The following is a 15706-nucleotide window of genomic DNA, read 5'->3' on the forward strand; positions in this document are numbered from 1 at the left end:
CAAAAATTGTAAAGGAAAATTTGCTATACGAGCATTCTGTAATTCCTCTCCCCCCTCTACTGTACCTTAGGTCGGTTACACATGAAAATGTGCAACCCTGCTGCACACAGAGGAGAGGACTGGAGTCCCTTCATTATATAGAAATATATAATGCAGGGACGTTCCCTCTCCCAGTAGGAGGACATGCATACATTGAAATCTTGCAATGCTGAAGGGCGCTCAGGTGAGTTCAGTGGAGAGATTGCCGTGGAGAGAAGACAACTTAAAGGAAAACTACCATATGATTTCATGCATTATGAAGCAAACATACCGTGAGAATGCTGTAGCTACACTGATGCAGGATCATATCTTGGTTAATCACTGAGCTGAGTGGTTTTGCTGAAAAAACAATTAAACCATTCAGGACCTTGGGAAAGCTGGGACAGACTGGCTTACGGAGCTTGGAATTACAAATGGTTGAAAGTAAAGCATGACTAGTCAAGCACTAATCCACCTGAGCTGAATGACTCATACACAGCAGCTGGAGGATGGTGCAGCAATTGATTATTCTGTCTGGCAGGAAGAGAAATGCAGGAGATGATGATGCAATCATAGAAAAACTCTCCTGCTATAAGAAGCGGCAAAGCAAGTGCCAGAGCAGATATACACTCACCGGCCACTTTATTAGGTACACCTGTCCAACTCCTCGTTAACACTTAATTTATAATCAGCCAATCACATGGCGGCAACTCAGTACATTTAGGCATGTAGACATGGTCAAGACAATCTCCTGCAGTTCAAACCGAGCATCAGTATGGGGAAGAAAGGTGATTTGAGTGCCTTTGAATGTGGCATGGTTGTTGGTGCCAGAAGGGCTGGTCTGAGTATTTCAGAAACTGCTGATCTACTGGGATTTTCACGCACAACCATCTCTAGGGTTTACAGAGAATGGTCCGAAAAAGAAAAAACATCCAGTGAGCGGCAGTTCTGTGGGCGGAAATGCCTTGTTGATGCCAGAGGTCAGAGGAGAATGGGCAGACTGGTTCGAGCTGATAGAAAGGCAACAGTGACTCAAATCGCCACCCGTTACAACCAAGGTAGGCAGAAGAGCATCTCTGAACGCACAGTACGTCGAACTTTGAGGCAGATGGGCTACAGCAGCAGAAGACCACACCGGGTGCCACTCCTTTCAGCTAAGAACAGGAAACTGAGGCTACAATTTGCACAAGCTCATTGAAATTGGACAGTAGAAGATTGGAAAAACGTTGTCTGGTCTGATGAGGCTCGATTTCTGCTGCGATATTCGGATGGTAGGGTCAGAATTTGGCGTTAACAACATGAAAGCATGGATCCATCCTGCCTTGTATCAACGGTTCAGGCTGGTGGTGGTGGTGTCATGGTGTGGGGAATATTTTCTTGGCACTCTTTGGGCCCCTTGGAACCAATTGAGCATCGTTGCAACACCACAGCCTACCTGAGTATTGTTGCTGACCATGTCCATCCCTTTATGACCACAATGTACCCAACATCTGATGGCTACTTTCAGCAGGATAATGCGCCATGTCATAAAGCTGGAATCATCTCAGACTGGTTTCTTGAACATGACAATGAGGTCACTGTACTCAAATGGCCTCCACAGTCACCAGATCTCAATCCAATAGAGCATCTTTGGGATGTGGTGGAACAGGAGATTCGCATCATGGATGTGCAGCCGACAAATCTGCGGCAACTGTGTGATGTCATCATGTCAATATGGACCAAAATCTCGGAGGAATGCTTCCAGCACCTTGTTGAATCTATGCCACGAAGAATTGAGGCAGTTCTGAAGGCAAAAGGGGGTCCAACCCGTTACTAGCATGGTGTACCTAATAAAGTGGCCGGTGAGTGTAGAAGCGACAGAGCTTCATTATGTTATATTTGTTTTATCAGTAAAACCACTCAGCTCAGGGATTAACCAAGATATGATCCGGCATCAGTGTAGCTACAGCATTCTCAAGGTATGTTTGCTTCATAATGCAACAAATCAAATGGTAGATTTCCTTTAAATGTCATGGTCACACTAACTGCAGCATTTAACAGGTTAAACACCAGCTATCGGTGGTCATTCTGACAGCGGGTGTTACAATGGAGTGTCAGTTGTTAGGTACAGCTGACACCCCGTGTATATTGATGCCGATCCAGCTCAGATTACAAGCTGAACGGGCATCAGCTTTTGAGTTCAGTTATATCCATCACTGAGCGCAAAGAAGTTAATGCTTTGTTGTACTAGGAACGTGCAGCATGCCAGCAGCTATTGTTCTATGTACACAGATTATATATGACACCTCAATTATTTCTTCCATATCTTCTTACGGATGTGAAATGGTTCTCATAAACGAGACCTATGAAGCTGCTCACAGGGACTACTGTACTCGGCTTCTCTAACATTAACCGTTGCGTAAGGGCGCAAGGAAGTAACTTAAGGGGTAGCAGACATAGCAGCCGCTATGGGGCCCTCAATATCAGGGGACCCAGCCATCCGTCCTGCCACACTGAAGAATGGAGAGGTGCTCTGTTATACACTCACCGGCCACTTTATTAGGTACTTTTGCCTTCAGAACTGCCTCAATTCTTCGTGGCATAGATACAACAAGGTGCTGGAAGCTCCTCAGAGATTTTTGTCCATATTGACATGATGGCATCACACAGTTGCCGCAGATTTGTCGGCTGCCCATCCATGATGCGAATCTCCCGTTCCACCACATCCCAAAGATGCTCTATTGGATTGAGATCTGGTGACTGTGGAGGCCATTTGAGTACAGTGAACTCATTGTCATGTTCAAGAAACCAGTCTGAGATGATTCCAGCTTTATGACATGGCGCATTATCCTGCTGAAAGTAGCCATCAGATGTTGGGTACATTGTGGTCATAAAGGGATGGACATGGTCAGCAACAATACTCAGGTAGGCTGTGGCGTTGCAACGATGCGCAATTGGTACCAAGGGGCCCAAAGAGTGCCAAGAAAATATTCCCCACACCATGACACCACCAGGATGGATCCATGCTTTCATGTTGTTGACGCCAAATTCTGACCCTACCATCCGAATGTCGCAGCAGAAATCGAGACTCATCAGACCAGGCAACGTTTTTCCAATCTTCTACTGTCCAATTTCGACGAGCTTGTGCAAATTGTAGCCTCAGTTTCCTGTTCTTAGCTGAAAGGAGTGGCACCCGGTGTGGTCTTCTGCTGCTGTAGCCCATCTGCCTCAAAGTTCGACATACTGTGCGTTCAGAGATGCTCTTCTGCCTACCTTGGTTGTAACGGGTGGCAATTTGAGTCACTGTTGCCTTTCTATTAGCTCGAACCAGTCTGCCCATTCTCCTCTGACCTCTGGCATCAACAAGGCATTTCCGCACACAGAACTGCCGCTTACTGGATGTTTTTTCTTTTTCGGACCATTCACTGTAAACCCTAGAGATGGTTGTGCGTGAAAATCCCAGTAGATCAGCAGTTTCTGAAATACTCAGACCAGCCCTTCTGGCACCAACAACCATGCCACGTTCAAAGGCACTCAAATCACTTTTCTTCCCCATACTGATGCTCGGTTTGAACTGCAGGAGATTGTCTTGACCATGTCTACATGCCTAAATGCACTGAGTTGCCGCCATGTGATTGACTGATTAGAAATTAAGTGTTAATGAGTAGTTGGACAGGTGTACCTAATAAAGTGGCCGGTGAGTGTGTATATATATGCTGCATATGTTGTCAGCAGCTGCTATGCTGTATTAAGTCATATCTGTGTCCTCTAACAACCCCCTAGGATAAGACTGCATAAATGTATGTGTGTATCTGCTGTGTGTGAATATTCTGTATATACACTGGGTACAAAAAGTATTTAGACCCCTTTTTATTTATTTTTTGACAAAGAAAAAAACGAATAAAACTGAAATATCACATTGTCATAAGTATTCAGACCCTTTGCTGTAACATTTATATTTAACTCTCGTGCTGTCCATTTCCTTCTGATTCTCCTTAACCCCTTATCACCGACACTAGTTTTCAGCTCAATGACCAGACTCGATTTTTCAAATCTGCCCTGTCTCACGATAATTGGTTATAACTTCGGAACGCTTTAACATATCCGGGTGATTTTGAGAATGTTTTCTCGTGATAAATTTTATAACTAACATGAAGTACAATGTAAGTGATACGTTTTGCGATTCGTTCTGAAAAAAAGTGAAAATTTGGCAAAAGTTTGTAAAAATTCTTCATTTTCCAAGTTTGAAATGTTCTGCTTTCCAGACAGGAAGTAAAACTACCCAAAAAGCTTGATAAATTACATTTACGGAATGTCTGATTTATGTTGGGATGATATTTTATGCATCCTCTCACTTTTCTAGAATGTTATGAGGCGCAGAACTTTGCAGAAGGTGCGATTTTTCTCATTTTCATGAAAATTGCCAAAACTCACATTTTGAGGGAAAACTCAGCTTTCAAGTGACTTTGAGAGGCCTAAATAATAGTAAAACCCCATAAATTACCCCACTATAGAAACTTCACCCCTCAACGTATGTAAAACAACTTCTATTAAGTCCATTAACCCTTTAAGTGTTTCACATGGGTTAAAACAATATGGACCTGCGATTTAGAAACTATGGAATTTTTTTGGAAAATACATTCATTTAGGCCAAACTGACAGTTTCAGAATAAATTAAATGATGAAACACACTGCAAAGCTTGATGCCCAATTCCTCCCGATATGTGGTGGTAACTGCTGTATGGGCGCACGGCCAAGTATAGAATGAATGGAGGCGCCATTCACAGCAGATTTGTATTGTCACATTGTACTACCTATACATTTTTATTTTTTTTGGTAATGCAAACATATGAGGGCTTATTTTTTACGGAATGAGATACAATGTATAGATAATTCATTTAGGGGGTCTATAGCTTATTCATGAGATTTTATTAACTATTTCAAGGGGGACACAAAGAAAATCATCTATTTTTATTTTGGATTTGGATTTTTTTTCCATCGTTCACCGAGCGGGTTCAATATTGATTTAGATTTATTGTACAGATTAATACGGACGCGGCGATACCAAGTATGTACATTTTTCGTGTGTTTTATATACTGTATTTGCATTATATGTGTAACTGGGGAGATTATTGGACTTTATTTTATTTATTTAATTATTATTATAAAATGATTTAATTTTTTTTTTTTTTACTTTCACATATTTTCCACCTTTTGGCTTGAACAAGCGATTATCCGATCACTTATTCAAGCCTCTACACTGCAATACACTATACACTGCAATACAAGTGTAAGTAACTGAGCATGCCGCGCATGCTCAGTTACCTACAGCCGGGTCCTGCCAGGAAGGCAGGACCCGGCGAGAAGAGGAGCCGACAGCCTCGGGTCACTCGTCGGGACCCGGGGGAGCGGCAGGAGGGATCGGATCCCCCGGTAAGCACACCGGGGGGGTCCGATCCACGGGGGGACACACTTGACCGCGGCGTGTAAGGAGTTAAACACCCGGGATCAGAGTTTTTCCGATCCCGGGTGTTAGTGCCGGGTCTGGGCTGTGATATCACAGCCCGACACCGGCACTATACTGACCCGATGTCCCGAAATCTTCTTCTGACGCGGCGCCGTAGAAAGGCGTCGCGTCAGAAGAAGTACCCTTAATGACTGACGTAGATTCCCGATAGGGCGGTCATTAAGGGGTTAAGATGGTTATACTCCTTCATTGGAGTCCAGCTTAAACTGATTGGACTTGATTAGGAAAGGCACACCTGTCTATACCTCACAGCTCACAGAGAATATCAGAGCACATGAGGTGTAAGGAACTGCCCAAAGAGCTCAGAGACAGAAATGACAGATAGTGGAGATGTAGCAGAGCTGGAGAGTGTCATTGTGTGTTATGTCTATCCATCCAAATCTTATCGGTCTCATCTCTTTTTTCTTTCATGAGAAAACCCCTTTAAATGAAAGAAGTTTGGGACGACCACAATATTCCTTGAGCTTGTCCCTGCAGCCAAACTAAGCAATCGCGGGGAAAAGCTTTGGTGAGAGGTAAAGAAGATATCCAAGATCACTGTGATCACTGTGAGCTCCAGAGATGTAGGGGAGTGGGAGAAAGTTCCACAAAGTCCCCTGTCACTGAAGCCTCCACCAGTCGGGGCTTTTTTCAGTTTTTTTTCTGTCAAGATGGGAGCAGAGTGTACATTACTGAGCAAAAAAAAACAAAAACCTTTTTTGATCTTACCAATTGGGTGCAATGAACTAAACAGTGAAAAATTCAAAGGGGTCTTGATACTTTCCATACACACTGAGTGTATGCATAGGTTGTATATGGTAAGTTTGTGTTTATGCTGTGCATACTATACATATGTGTGTATCGTAAGTATGTATATGCAGTATGTGCATGTATGGTGTGTTTAAACTGTATATCTTTGTATATGATGTATATAAACTGTGCTGTTAACAATGTGTTTGCAAAATGCATGCGTGAACAGCTATGTATTCAGACAAATGTCTTGGATGTTCTGATGCGTTTGAAAACATGTGCATTACTGCCACATGTAAAGGAGGTCTTTAGAAGGTAGTGGATATTTTTATACCTAATAAATAGATAGTTAAAAAAAAGGGTTGGCCACTTTAGTTCATGGTTTTTTTAAATGTGCGTGTAAGTGCGGGGGGCAGGATATTAGGTAATTTAATAATATAGAATAAAAGTTCTGCTCCAGTTTCCTGATATGTAAAGTGAATCCTCCTGTCTTTTACCTCATCAGCCAGATATTCCTGACTATAAAATGGCCATAATTGGATGGTCATGTGATCTCTATCGCCCTTATGATAATCTTATAGTCATGATTACCATCAAAGGCAGGGAAATTGTTCATTGACAAATAACATCACATGACCCACCTGCAGCCATTTTATGGACAGGAATATCTGGCTGATGAGGTGTATATTGGTAAATTACCTAATAAAGTGGCCAACTGAACCAGATTTAAAAGGCTTGAGTGCAGGATGTGCAGTCATCCACATTATTTTTGCTCTATTCTGCATGAATCACTGCAGATGTTTCTAGCAATAGGGTAAGTGTACTGCATGAATTTACAATCTGCAGATTCTAGATCTTTAGTAAATGTGTAGTGGCAACATGTGGTTAAGTTTGACACCAGCCTATAGACGACAGTACCATCAGTACCTAAGCTGCATGTATGTCCCCTAAAATTTTTCAGGTTTCCAAAAGGCCGACACCAGATTTAAATCTGACAACAAATGGAGTAGTCCAATTCTAGTCAAAAGTTATTTATTTGCACATAACAGCTGAACAATAGCAGTTGGTCTTACAAAAAAAAAAAAAGAAAAGAAAAATTGAAAAACCACATACAAAGCAGACAAAATTGTCAGAAACTTCAGATGTACCATACTATAACCATGTTTGACCAAGTAAAATCAAAACCTGTACACATCATTTGTCTATCAGTATCTATAATGTCACCTGAGATGTTGCCCAGACCAAAACACAGAAAACTAAATTTTGTGTGGAGCCATTGTAGGGTCTCCAGCAAGAAAGGGGAAACAACTTCACATTTATATCACCTTCTAGGCTACGCTTTAAAATACTGGTGTTATTTGTGGGTATTAAGACCGGTAGGGTACAGAATTGAAATAAATTCTAAAAGCAAAGACAAGTGATTGTCAAAAGAATTATGACTGTACATCCATTTAACAGTTAAAAGTAAGGTAAAGGGTTGATTTTAGACAATCCCATCTCTCAATCACCAGGCTGGTTTCTTAAAATAAACAGGAACAAGTATGAGTAAAATTTACGCTAGCAAAGAAGAGAGGCCACGATCCTGGGAAAAACAATCCATTATTTTATTTGGAGATCTTTGAGCTTGCACCTCTGTTAAACCACCAAATTACAAAATAATGCAAAAAGGTAAAATAAAAATAAATTCATTGTGCTTTCCCAAACAATTAGTTCCATGCTATTGTTAAGGCAGCACCATGATCTACTACAGTCCAGTCCACAATCTGGTCAACGCCTTTTATCTTTCCTGTCTGATTTACGGTCTCGCTCACTTCTTGACGGCCGCTTGGCTGACCGGCTACCTTCGGAAACAGTCCTCTTCCGGTCAGACCTTGACGAGTTTTTCTCCTTGGTTCCTTTGGAGTCTCTGCTACTGACTTTAGAGGTTTTGTGACTCCTCTCTGCTCCAGTTGTCTCTTTCTCTCTTCGCTTGCGCTCAACACTTCGCCTCCGTTTCTCATCTCTGACATGCCCTCTCCCTCTGCTCCGGCTTCGACTTTCACTGCTACTACTACTGCTGCTGCTACTGCTATCCCGGCTGCTGCTCCCACTGCTGCTGCTACTACTACTCGAACTGCTTTGACTACTGCTGCTGCTAGAGCTACTTCCACTACTGCTGGAGCTGGAACTACTGCTAGAACTACTGCTGCTGCTACTCCGGCTTCTGCTCTTGCCTACTTTGTTCTTGGTTCTTCCTCTACTTCTGCTCCTCTTTTCTTTGTGTTCTGAGGTGGTAATCTGGGTCTGCTCTGCTGGGGGTTCGGAATTATCCACAGCTATAACTATAGTCTCCTCTTTTTCAGGAATTAGCTCCTCTTCCACATGGTAGTGCGATTCTAGCCTTGTCTGGGGCTCATAATGTGCAGGTGGATGGAACATAAGTTCTGGATGTCGTTCCTTCTCTGGTTTTTCCACAGACTTGTTTTCTAGTTGGGGTTCAGACTCATTTGTTCTTTGTGTTTCTACTTCCTCTTCAACTTTACTTTCTGACTGATCATCAGCTCTCTCTTCACTATCTACTTCTTTGCTATGGTTAATTTCATCGTGAGATTCATTAACACTTGCTTGACTAGTATCCATTGCCTCCTGGGGCTCCTCTTCCTCCACGTTGTCTTTCCTTTCCTCTTCTTCTTTAACTTCTTCCTCAACCTCTATCTCCCTTTCTTCCCATTTACTAATCTGCGGCTCCTCTACCTCAACCCTACCCTCTTCCTCAATCTTTGCCTCAGCCTTAGAATCGTCACCATCTTCCATAAGTCTACTCTCCTGAACTATTTCTACATCTCTTATTAAAGTAATACTAACATCCTTCTCTTCCTCAAAGGTGTCCTCCATCTCTATATCATTAGGTAGGTTACCTGTCTCCTCATCTACCTCATGCCGAGCCACCTTACCATCTTCTGGATCCTCCTTCTGTTCTTCATTTTCATCGTCATGCTTCTTTTCTTGATCTTTGTCTTTCATGGAATGGCGCCTAGGCCTAGCTTCCATTTTATTCAACTGTTCTGCAAATTCTGTCCGTCTACTTTCAAATATAGCTGAAAAAAAAAGCCAGGGCAGTCAATAAAAATTGAAAAGGTATTAGAAAAAAAATCTAATAAAAGTCTCCATAATAGGCAAATACAAATATATGCAAACATACCATTCATCTTTTTCTGCGAATCATCCAATAACTTTTGAGTTGGTGGACACATTCTACCAGGTATGTAGAACAGGTGGGGCCTTGTTTTTGTCCTTATATACTTTATAATTTTCACATTGTGTTCATTCCATTCTTCTTGCTGAAATTGGTTAACACATGCATTAGATACAGCACAAAATGGATTGTACAAAAGACAAACAAAAAAGTAAAAGTAATCACCAAGTGTGCCAGTTCAACTTTCTGTTCCAGAAGTCGCAGCTCAGTCTGTTTGGCACGCCTTTCCTCAAAAAGTTCTCTCCTCTCATTTTCCACCTGTTTCTTTTCTTCTTCTGCTTGAACTTCAAGTTTTTGTTCAATTTCTTGACGTCTTTTTTGCTGCAAGTCAATAAGAACATGGTTTCATATGGCAGATGGTTTTAGTATTAAAGCAAATAGATCCATTTCCAATACTGCACTATTACATATGATGATTATGATAGATATTCCACTCACTGTGTAAGAAAACTGACGTCATGATTAAAAATTATGTAATGATAACTGACCATACCATAGATTTCCTGCTTAACACTTAGTGAGGAGATTTGTCTGAAAATTAGGTGTGACCTAATCTGTGCAAAAACTCAAACCAAAAAGTAGCTGGTGTAAAGACGACTCCAGATTAAATCATCCTGGATTATTTATCTGGCGCAGAATCGCATTGATCTAGTCATGGAAACTTTACTAAATCCTCCCCGGCGCGTGTAGGGGTCTAATTTTGTATATATACATAAGAAAAACAGCAACTTACCCTTTCTGTGGCAACATTAGATTCTTGTTTGAATTTTTGAAGAGTGCCCATCAACAGGCCAAATATTCGCCGATTTCTGGTGAGGAAAAGTAAGTATACAAAGAATGGTTTGTTAAAAGTTAAAACCTCCCCTTTCCACAGAATCTGCAAACAAAAAAGGTTTTCATTGAGCCAACTCATCCTAATGGGACATGCGCATGTCAGATTTCACCAACTTGGGAGCCACCTCAAAGAGACTGCTGGCAGAACACATTGCGTGAACTTATTCATTTGAATAGGTCCTTGTAATGTAAATATTGATTTTTCTTATGCCCCTTACTAAATTGCCACAACCAATTTTGAAACATAGGAAGGCACATGACCATCTTCTACTTAGACAATGTTAAAATCTTTCCCCCCCAAGTATTACAGGTCAAGATTTTCATTTAGACAAAATATATCACACTTTCTAATGCTTTTTTTCTTTTTCCTGGTTATTTGCAGATAGGTGGTGTAAATAAGTTGTGAAATCATCTATTGTCAGTAGTGGATGCTTCAATGTGTTATGTACTCTTGTTACTTTATCTGATGTAAATGAGGTGACTGCTGTGAAGAAAACCCTTACAAGGTTAGCAAGTGAAGAATCTATTACATGGACTTAATGGTTGGGGCAAAAATTGCTGGATAGTTTTACGCATGCTTAAAAATATTATTATTATATTTGCAGTAACAAGCTCTACCTTTGCTTTCCCTTTTCATCCATGTTCTGATCTTGTATAAGATCTCGGCGTGTACGTTCTTTGGAGGTAGCTACAACAGAGGATTGCAACGCCGGCTTTTGGAGAAAAAGAAAATAGGCATAATTAATTAAGATTTACTATAAATGGAAAAGAACAGTATATCCTACAAATTCATAGAACTTTAATATTTACTTTCTTATCATCTTCTTCCTCAGCGTCGCTCTCCTGGCGTGACTCTCTCCTCTGCCGACGTTCGCCACCCAGCCTGAAATATTACAATTAAAATTATTAACATCCACTTTTTTTTTTAATCTCACGTGAAACTCAAAAAAAAACCAAAACATTTCATTCAACATTAATCACATTTTATGGTCAGTAATGTCTGACTGTTGAGGTAAAACACAGGAGGCTTCACATTACATATCAATGAAGTGGTGTACAACTATTTATAGATGTATATTGGCATCTTATCTAATACCCTACACCCCCCACATTTCAGTTAAGGTGCCCATCCCCTTTAATTGGAAAAAGTACTATAACAATGCAACGTAAACAACGCCTTACAAACAAAAACCTAAGAAAACCCAAGTAATAACATAAGGGGGTAATAGACCCTTTCACACAGATAGATAATCCAATTAGTCGTTGGGTTCTAAGATCTGTAAATATTGGACATTAATCCTTGTGCAAGGCACCAGAAATCAGCTTGTGTAAAGGAGTCATAGTTGAGTAGAGACAAAATTGTACTTTACCTGCTCAATGCCCCTTCAAAGTCACGTTGTTTAGCTGGGGGTCCTCCACCTCCATCTGAGAGTCCACGCCTACAGGTGGAAAAATAAAAAGCATTTTAATAAGCAAAACAAATTATGAAAAAGATAGAAGTCACGGGTTTAAACCAGCATATCACAAGCTATATTGTTTTGGTGAGAATAATTTTTTCCTCATCTCTTTATCAGCATGCGCAGCAGTATCACGGATATGAATATTACTTCATTACTGCAACATACTGAAAACAAAACTTCTTTGGTTTTGTAAAGAAGCTTTTACAAAGGAAATATTTCATATTGAAGAGTAACAAGACAAAACATATGGCATACACCATTCAGTTCCATTGTATATTATGAACAAATTTATATTTACCGTAGCACAATGCCACCACGGCCTCTACCTCCAATCGCATTTGGGCCTGTGATAGTCATCCGCCTTGTTGGTGCCGGCCTAGAAACCAAATCACAAGTGTTAGATAACGTCTAATTTTACTAACACACAACTGTTAACTTTACACCATATACAGGGGTATCTATCCAAGGAAACCTGCCCAGAGAAATTAACCTGCTAAACCAGTACCAATGTGTTTTAGGAAAGAAAAAAAACTCCTGCACATAAATCCATCTATATATTAAATCAGGAATGGAAACATGATACATAAGGGTTTTTTGAGAGTCGATTTCACTTTTTTTTTTTGCAACATTTAAAAACAGAAGACTCATAAAAGGTCATAAGCCGGTGAGGGGGAACGGGACTGAAGTTGCAGTTTATATATTAACCCCTTAACGTATAAGGGATGTATGAAGAGGGCTCACGGGCTGAGTCCTCTTCATACAGAGGTGGGGGTTGTTGCATATTGCAGCAAACCCCCACCGCTAATAACCGCGGGCGCCGCCATCTTTATTACGATCGCCGCGCCCCCGAACGTCATCGGGGGCGGGGATCGGCTGCCATGGTAGCCTCGGGTCTTCGTTTGACCCGAGACTATCTGGCATCTGCAGATTCGTTACAATGAGCCAGTGGCTCATTGTAATGAATGTGCTGCAAAAATGCCATATATTGCAATACAGAAGTATTGCAGTATATGGTAGAAACGATCTGACCATATAGGGTTAATGTACCCTAGATGGTCTAAAAAATAGTGGAAAAAAAAAATAAAAATTTTATTAAAAGTTCAAATCACCCCCTTTCCCTAGAACGGATATAAAACATAACAGTAAAAATCACAGACATATTAGGTATCGCCGCATCCCAAAATGCCCGATCAAAATATAAAAACGGTTACGGGCGGCGGTGACCTCTGAGGCGGGAAATGGCGCCCACATGTCCGAAATGCGACTTTTACACCTTTTTACATAACATAAAAAATGAAACAAAAAATGATCAAAATGTCGCACAGACCTCAAAATTGTAGCAATGAAAACGTCGCCTCATTTCGCAAAAAATGACCCCTCACACATCTCCGTGCGCCAAAGTATGAAAAAGTTATTAGCGTCAGAAGATGGCAAAAATGTTGTTTTTTTTTTTGTACACATTCGTTTAATTTTTGAAAATGTATTAAAACACAATAAAACCTGTATAAATTTGGTATCACCGCGATCGCACCGAACCAAAGAATAAAGTAGGTGTGCTATTTGGAGCGAAGAGTGAAAGTCGTAAAAACTGAGCCCACAAGAACGTGACGTTTTTAAAAAAAAAAATTTCCACATTTGGAATTTTTTTCAGCTTCGCAGTACAAGGTATGTTAAAATAAATAACATCACGGGAAAGTAAAATTTGTTACGCACAAAATAAGCCCTCACACAGGTCTGTACACGTAAAAATGAAAAAGTTATGGATTTTTGAAGTTGGAGAGCGAGAAATGAGCCGAAAAACCCTGCGTCCTTAAGGGGTTAAACTGTACACAGCCTTGCACAAGCCGACAGAATAAGTTAGTTACATTAATTGTCCCATGCAACTTTTTGACTGTTAAAAAAATATATGATGTGTATTTTTTTAATGCCAAAAAGTTGCTGTGAAACAGGTGATAAATAATCCCCTGGAAATCTATAATCTGCAGCCACAAAACTGAAGTCATTTATATGGAAACTCTGCCTTGTAAGGGCCTATCAAATACAGAGAAGTTTTGTATGTCTTTTCAAGAGGAGGGAGTCCTATAATATAAAAGGTTTTATGGCAAGTGTCATCTAAGATTATTATCTGTGTGCACTATAAAAATAAATAATTATTATTATAGAAAACTGGCCACCTCTGTCACATGATCAGGTCATTCTGCACATGCAGAATGAATGTGGTGTTACATTCTAGGACAAATGTCATCAAAAGAAACATTCTCATCATTTTAACATCATGGTGATAACAAATTTTGGCTGGTAAGAAATCACTCATTTTGGGTGACAACACCTGCGACGTGTGAAAGTTTCATATGCGATCCATATCGTCACACTGGAAGACTGTTCAAGACCTGCAAGATTGGCTAAACTACATTTTCCTAAGCAGAGAAAGGAGAAGCATTTCCTTGATTAAGGCCTGAAACCACAGCAGATGAGAAATCAGCAGTTCTCAGAGTCAGACTACACAAGAAATACGCCCTTATAAGGGCTTCCGTGGCTAAAATAATAGGTCGTGGATATCTAGTTCAAATGATCCAAGACCGTGCAAACCCAAGGAGCAGCATTTCTCAGTGCATCGGAATATGCAAGAAAAAAAAAATACACAAATCTTCACATGGATGATAACAGAGAGCAGTAGCTTGAAATCAAATGATGTAAGATAAGAGTGCAGGAGTGCACAGTGTGGTATAAGGCAGGTGCAGGGTAACCCGGCATAACCCGGCACAGCCATGCAGTGAAATCTCAGCAGCGTGACGGCTGCACAGAGCATGGGCCATGCGCCCGCCATCCTCCCGCGCTCCCCTCCCAGGCGCCGCGGCCTCCATACCTGGCATCATTCGGGTCACGGCCAGTAAGTTTCCGTATATTCTCGTCCACATTTTTCAGACTCTCCTTCGCCTTTTCTAGTTGTTCTTGCAAAGTGCGTACAGCTACAGCCATCTTGTCCGCCCAACTCGCGTCGAGAACCACTTCCGGGTTACTGTGAGGAGAGCAGACAACCTAGCGTGGCGCTTACCCCCTACAGCGGAAATGACGTGTAAGGACCGCGCCTGCCAGTATCGGCCACTGAGAAGAAAGGGGCGTGGCGTCTAGTGAAAGGAATGTAAACGTGTGATGGGATTGGTTCTATGGCTGTGATTTGCGCGAATCAACATAGACCTTTAACCCATTCATGGCCACACCTTTTATTTTTGTGTCTTTTTTTTATTTATTTATTTTTTTTTATTTTCTTCCCACATTACAAAACCCACAACATTTGTCCAGGAAATCTGGGAGGGAAAAAATGCGGGGAGATTTACAAAAAACATGGTTGCGCCATTTGGTTGTGGGCTTTATTGTTAAGACTACTTTTTAGTCTTTGTTATTTTTAGGCTCAGTACAATCACAGCAACAATAAATGTATATAGTTATAGTCAGTCTTAATTAAAAAGCAGTAGCTGAAACCTAAAAAGGGGTCTATTTACACCAATTGAGAGACAGAATCTCAGCTCCACACTGTCACACAGGAATCCAAGATGGTGGCCTGAGCCTTAGGCCGGCGCCACACGTGACGCTTTGTCTGCGCTTGCAAACGCAGATAAAGTCGCGCCCACCGGGGCAGGCCTCGGCCCGATCGCAGGCGTCTTGCAAAACACCGGCAGCTCGTTCCCGATCGCAGGCGTTTCCATAGAAACGCCGATGCGATCGGGCCGAGGCCCGCCCCGGTGGGCGCGACTTTGTCTGCGCTTGCGTTTGCAAGCGCAGACAAAAGCGCCACGTGTGGCGCCGGCCTTAGGGTAATGGCACACGTGTCGTTTTGAACACCTTTTTGGCCCGTTTTTAAGCAGTCTGTCAAAAAACGCATCAGTTTTTGACAGGTTTGATGAATTATCTTAATTCAAACTG

General features: G+C 41.3%; 1 protein-coding gene across 1 annotated transcript; it reads right to left on the minus strand.

Annotated features, from left to right (window-relative positions):
- Window positions 1-7833: 7833 nt before the first annotated feature.
- PNN (pinin, desmosome associated protein) lies at window positions 7834-14841 on the minus strand. Its single transcript, XM_072115653.1, has 9 exons — window positions 14649-14841; window positions 12081-12158; window positions 11693-11761; window positions 11133-11205; window positions 10941-11035; window positions 10222-10297; window positions 9654-9809; window positions 9435-9573; window positions 7834-9330 (listed from the first exon to the last, which is right to left on the minus strand). The coding sequence occupies exons 1-9, from the start codon at window positions 14759-14761 to the stop codon at window positions 8021-8023; spliced, it is 2109 nt and encodes a 702-aa protein (XP_071971754.1). The 5' UTR covers window positions 14762-14841; the 3' UTR covers window positions 7834-8020.
- Between the last annotated feature and the right edge of the window lie 865 nt (window positions 14842-15706).

The sequence above is a fragment of the Engystomops pustulosus genome, chromosome 7 (genome assembly GCF_040894005.1).
Source record: "Engystomops pustulosus chromosome 7, aEngPut4.maternal, whole genome shotgun sequence".
In the NCBI taxonomy this organism is placed as follows: Eukaryota; Metazoa; Chordata; class Amphibia; order Anura; family Leptodactylidae; genus Engystomops; species Engystomops pustulosus.

Excerpts from the sequence above, each read along its gene's own strand:
- PNN (XM_072115653.1), bottom strand. The coding sequence starts at position 14,761 with ATGGCTGTAGCTGTACGCACTTTGCAAGAACAACTAGAAAAGGCGAAG. Across the intron at positions 12,159-14,648 it reads CGTGACCCGAATGATGCCAG|GCCGGCACCAACAAGGCGGA; the intron begins GTATGGAGGCCG and ends TTTGGTTTCTAG. Across the intron at positions 11,206-11,692 it reads TTTGAAGGGGCATTGAGCAG|GCTGGGTGGCGAACGTCGGC; the intron begins GTAAAGTACAAT and ends GTAATATTTCAG.